Source organism: Solanum verrucosum, unplaced genomic scaffold, assembly GCF_900185275.1.
Source record: "Solanum verrucosum unplaced genomic scaffold, falcon-dt-bn FXZP01000261.1, whole genome shotgun sequence".
NCBI classification, from domain to species: Eukaryota; Viridiplantae; Streptophyta; class Magnoliopsida; order Solanales; family Solanaceae; genus Solanum; species Solanum verrucosum.
Window position 1 is genome coordinate 14,253,761 of NW_026019969.1, and position 6,024 is coordinate 14,259,784.

At 34.2% G+C, this 6,024-nt stretch overlaps 1 protein-coding gene across 1 annotated transcript; it reads left to right on the forward strand.

The window, feature by feature from the left end:
* Positions 1-2,878: 2,878 nt before the first annotated feature.
* On the forward strand, positions 2,879-6,024 carry LOC125816659 (transcription factor HBI1-like). Its single transcript, XM_049496280.1, has 7 exons — positions 2,879-3,667; positions 4,014-4,259; positions 4,360-4,494; positions 4,598-4,669; positions 4,748-4,966; positions 5,059-5,161; positions 5,824-6,024. Exons 1-7 carry the CDS (start codon positions 3,149-3,151, stop codon positions 5,862-5,864), a joined length of 1,335 nt encoding a protein of 444 aa, XP_049352237.1. The 5' UTR covers positions 2,879-3,148; the 3' UTR covers positions 5,865-6,024.

The window sequence follows — 6,024 nt, forward strand, 5'->3', positions numbered from 1 at the left end:
ACCACTATATCCTCTACGCACCTTTCTAAATGATTTGCTTTTTACTATTAAAGATAAGGATCAATAACTTTAATTTTAAGTCTGCAAACTTGGTGATTTATCAAGTTTTTAATCATATGCTTGCTGTTTATATTAAGTTGATACATGGTCCATAGATGGTTAACAACAAAAGCACATGTACGTAGCGTTGTAGTCAAACAATAATTTTGACAAGAGACCAATCTTATTATGATTTCCAAGATAATTTTCCTAACTTATTAAAATAATCCCACTTTTTTCTTTCTCTTTCTGTCAGTTTCTCATAATTAATTGACCACTACTAGAAACACATAAAATTTGTTAATAATCTTTAGCTAATCTGTCACTAATCCCCTTTTTTCTTCCCGTAGTGGATTCTTCATCCTTTAACAACTTTCCTAACTTATTAAAATAGACTCACACTGGTGTGGTGTGCTTGATCCATCATTCTTAGACAAAATATAAACTGACAAGTTCTTAGGGTTAGTAAGGAATATTATCGAATAGCATCTTTTGATAATCCGAGAGAAGCTTCGAGTGCTTTCCAAATTATAAATATGAAGCTAGTAATTATTAGCAAATAATAAATATGCTAATTAATTAAGTAGCATATCTTAACCAATAACTTATTTTGAAGGAAAATATACCACTTGATGTCCACACATATAGTGATGTTGTGATATCAACAGCAAGTAGAGGTTATTGATTAGTCTCTTTTGCTGAAATAAACGCATTGCTAGCTAGCTAACATGATTTAACATTTGCAGCCATAGTTGACCCAACTGTTTGTTAGTTAATGGTACTAAACACTAACAGAAAATATTTGATCAAATAAACCTCACATGAAATAATTACTTAAAAAACAAGATACAATTACTAATTGTGAAAGAAAAATTAGGATATTAATTAAAGGGAAAGCAGTGGTCACAAAATTCATAGAAAGCTAAATGAAAATGAAACCAAATCTTTCCTCGATTATGTTGTCTCTTGATAGTGATAGCAATAGAAAATCTGCCAAAGGCCGCACCCCAACCCAACCCCACCCCCCCAAAAAAAAAAAACTTTTGTAGTGGTCCTCCATCACACTATCCAAATTAATTCTTATATTATGTTATCTATTACTACCTTTTTGGAAACTTTTGTTTTTGATTAATTATAATGACCTACTAAATACTCAATTATTATTAATGAATCACCCGTGACTATCTAATTTGGTAATCACACATATCATCAAATCTTGTGGCCTGTGGGATTAAGCAAGGCTCTCTCAAGCTTAAATGCAATAATATTTTCTTTAGAATTTATATATTATTTATGCGGTGTTTAGATATATTTATGTATTAGTTGTCATGCATAAATAGATTTCCTCGTAACTTATACTACTTGTATTAGTTATGTGATTTCTAAATTGCAAATCAAGCAACTTCTTAATTTGATACATAAATAACTTACTTCCTTTATCAACTACCAAACATGATATTATTTACATAAGATTTAGTACCAGCATAACTCACTTCCAAATCAGCTACCAAACTACCCCTTCATAACTTACCTCCAAACTAGTCTAAATTGTTCAACTAAGAAGTTGCAATCCAAATTATAATAAAAATATCTAATTAAAGTTTTCCCCCTCATTACGAATAAGAAAGTGGGGATTTGCCCTAGTTATACATTCCTTTCGTTCTAGAATCAAACTTTTGATGACCCAACTCTTTTTTATGTGTGCTTTACCCAAAAAGAGGAGAAAGAGAAACGAGCTCCGCACATCTAGGGTGGTTCGTAAGAAGGAAAAAGAAGGTTGCCTTCTAGAGTTGCTTACTTCAAATTATTTTTAATACCTTCTAGTGTTGCTTACTTCAAATTCTATTTCAAAATTTGTGTAATTGTTTTTCCTCTTTTGGGAAATAATAATTAACTATAAAAATAAGTTAAACCGAACGGAATTCTATTTTTAGCAAGTGACAACCCCGTAATATCTGAGATTCTGCTGTTACGGTATTTAATTAAAATGATCCATCATAATGCTCTCACTGCTTCGCTCCAATAATAAACAATCGTTTGATGCACGATCATCATATAAAAGCAAGAGAGAGTATTTCACTAACTTTCAGGTACCAAACACCAATCGCACAGAATTCTGAGAACCCCGTTATCCGCTTTTTTTTACTCAGTCATCTCTTTTTATAAATAGCTGGACCACAATACTTGTCATTTTATAAAATTTATGCATAAATTATCATATTTTACCTATTATACCCTTAATAGAATTGTTAATTAATCTTGTCATTTATTGATAAAGTTGACTTAAGAAAAAATTAAGGGTAAAAAGATAAAATTACATCATTTCTTAATGCAAGTGCAAAGTAAAAAAGTGACATAAAATATGACGGAGGGAGTATTAGGCTTGTGTCCACGTCATTCTTCTGACATGTCACCTTTGACGGGCCCATTGATTGACACGTATCAGTGGGAGATCCAATTGTATTTCTCATTTTCAGGCCCAAAAAAGCTCTCTCAAACTTTACCTTCTCGCGGGACAGTCTCACGTGGTTAGTCATGTCTACCCGGGCCCACTTTGGTATGGTTACGTTCCATGACCCCTGCCCCAGTAAAAAGTCGAGCTAAATTAAAATGTATTTATTTATTATTTATGTCAGAAACACGGTTTCCATTAATATATGACGTTATAGCCGTAAAATATCATAACATGTTTTCTCTTTATATAAAGTATTTCGTATGCAGTTAAATCAAAAGAAAGTAAATACAATTTCGCATTTCCCTCTCTCATATTTTCTACCCTCTCCTCTTTTTGTCATACTTATATAAACCCCACTTTCCTAATACCTCTAAGCTTCACGCATTCTACTCTATTCTTTCTCTCACACACAATAACAGAAAAAGGAAGATAGAAGAACACAATTTCTTCTATTCTAAATAGTACTTGAAGAGAAATAAAGAGGGAGTTGGTTCAAGAGGACGTAAAAAACAAGGAACGCGTTAGGAAGCTACCTAATATTTTTTTCTACTACAATTTTGAATCGCCTTTGTTACTTTCCGCAAAGTAAAACAAAGGACAAGTAGCAGCTTTTTCTTCTCTTAACTCTTTCTGAAAAAAGGATCTCTATTATTGATGAATATTGCTTTACCAGAAATGCTACATAACAACACCACCAGCAATGGAGGAAATGGAAGCAATGTGCTTGAACGACAACGAGCTAGACTGAAATGGCATCAAGAACAGGTGCAGCAACAAGAGATGAGTTATTTTAATGGACAAAATGATCAACTGATGAGTTCTTTTCATCAAACGTCTGAAGCTCAACAATTTCATGGGCTGATCAATGTAAATGATCAGAGTCTTAATGAGCTTGTGACTCGGGCAATTAAGCCAGACCCCTGTATGGAGAACAATTGGGGTGATTTTGGGACCACTGATAATAATGGTTTTGGTTATGTTCCAGTTGGAGTTGGACACGGAGGAATGTCACACCCAACTGAAATGAATTATGCTATTTCAAGAACTACAAGTTGCCCGCCTACCATGGCGGACAATGCTGTTTCTGCTGTTAAACCCAAAGAGACTATGCGTTCTAACAGAGGCAGTGAGAACTTCAAGAAAAGGAAAGCAGATAAGAATCAACATCTCAAGGTATGTTCAACTCCAACTGAACTGTTTCTCTATCCCGCCTATGTTTAAGCCCTGCATTTCGGTGTGGTTGAGGCATAATATAGTTAAGTAATTAAACGCCTGCTTATTCAAAAAGAGTTTTTTAGATAGATAGATAGTCACACAACTCAACTAAGATATTAGAATAGTCAACACATCCACCCAAAAAGAAAAAAACTACTTTCATATAAAGAATCAGATCCACATCTCACGTGTTGATATATAATATAATTACGTAATTCAAAATATGCAATTAGATTTATCGTTTGTTCCAGTTGTTCACACAATTCAACAGTCCTGTAAGCTATAATTGGTGGACATTTTTCAGGAGGTTGCAGAAGAGGAAACCAAAGACAAGAAATTGAAAGAATGCATCGAAGAGGGGGATGATTCTTCCAAGGTAACAACAGAGAAAAAAAGCAACAAAAGGAGCTCCAATAACAGTACCAACGGTAAGGAAAATTCTGATACTTCAAAGGAGAAGTCCAAAATTACCGATGATAAAAAGCTCGACTATATCCATGTCAGAGCACGTCGAGGTCAAGCCACTGATAGCCACAGTTTGGCTGAAAGAGTGAGTTGCAAATTCGGTCAAAGTGTTTTTTTACTAATCATCAGTAATATTTTACTCTAACGAACAACTTAACCAGCAAGTTAATTCATATTTTTGGCAGGTAAGAAGGGAAAAGATAAGTGAGAGAATGAGATTTCTGCAAGATTTAGTACCAGGTTGTAACAAGATAACAGGGAAAGCAGGAATGCTAGATGAAATAATCAACTACGTCCAATCTCTCCAAAGACAAGTAGAGGTAAAAAAAAAAATCAAAAAACAATAGTCCTTTATGTATTTGATGTTGTTGCTAGAAAAATTATGATTGAGATTCAAGATTTGACGATTCATTATCATGACAGTTCCTATCCATGAAACTAGCTGCTGTTAATCCAAGGCTTGATATCGACGTAGACAATTTCTTCAACAAAGATGTAAGGGAACATCATATCAAGAAATTATTTCGTTCTTCAGAATAAAATTATGTTCTTACTTCACATTTATTTCTCCAGATATTTGCAACTAGCACATCTACCTTTTCCACAGTGGGAGCTGGAACATCATCTGAAATGCTTAGTATGGCCCAACGCCAGTTCAATTCATTGCAGCAAATAATGTCAAGTTCTGGATTAGAAATGGATATTCTAAATCTAAACGAACTGGCACTACGTAGAACCACTAGTGCTCCTGTACCAATTCCTGAAATGTTTCTTGACTCATCCAGTATCAATGTAATTAATTGAACCAATCTTAGTCAATAAACAGTTAATATCCTTTTTTTTCTCTTTCAATTTGCTAAACAAAAGTTTCATTCGACATACAGCAAGTTCAGAGCTTTCAAACTTGGGACACTGATTTAGATAACATGTATGCAATGGAGCTTCAACAAGGAAGATCAGCACAGTTTTTTCCCCATCCGTGTACAGGTATGCACAAGTGACATGTCTAGTCAATATTTCTATCCTGTCTTATGATACTTCACCAAAAAGAAGATAAAAAATCAATTAAGGTGGGTGTTACTTTCCATGTTAGAGCCCCAGAACCTATCATATTGCTTCGAGAATAGTTGGGTCCTCTTTGATTTAAACTCCTGTTGAAAAAGGTTGCTGATTAGGTATCTTCCCTTTATTTCTGTCTTCCACCTTAAATGATCAAAACTGTGTTACTTTTGCACGGCGAAAAATTCCCCAAAGTAGTTGATTGATAGGCAGGTACTAACCATCCAACAAAAATGAACAGCTATTATTCAACTACATTATTAAGATTTCGAGTCTTTGGAGGGCCCTATTTTTCCTTCTTTTTTTTTTTATAACAGTTGTGTCTGGGCAATTAGCGTGTTCTTCAACTATTCCACGAGTATCCACCAACTACTATCACCCACGTATCGGGTAATTACTACCCAACAAGCCGTACGCATATTGAAAGAAATCACTTAGTGTTCTTTCTGCCTATACTGAAATTTGAACCTTTGTCCATACTTGGAGGAACCTATGGCCCTATCTATCACTAATCTGAAATTTAACACCAGAATAATCGCAGTAGGCTTTTGTTCAAGTATTGAAGTTAAAAAAAAATGATCACTGTGCAGGTTTCGCTGAAGCTGGACATGACCTGAAGATGGAAATGTGACCTTACAATTCTAGTCATTCAAGATCCTTGAATGACTTCACCTCAGATGTCATGAATCCTGATTCTTTTTTTGCAAGTACATAACATAGTATATTCTGTATGTAAATGTTGCAGTTCAAGAGTATCAAAGCAATACTATGACACTGTTCATTGGAAATCA

Bases quoted from the DNA above. Each gene is read 5' to 3' on its own strand.
- LOC125816659 (XM_049496280.1), top strand. From the start codon at position 3,149: ATGAATATTGCTTTACCAGAAATGCTACATAACAACACCACCAGCAAT. The intron at 3,668-4,013 runs GTATGTTCAACT...GACATTTTTCAG, and splicing joins ATAAGAATCAACATCTCAAG to GAGGTTGCAGAAGAGGAAAC. The intron at 4,967-5,058 runs GTAATTAATTGA...TTCGACATACAG, and splicing joins TTGACTCATCCAGTATCAAT to CAAGTTCAGAGCTTTCAAAC.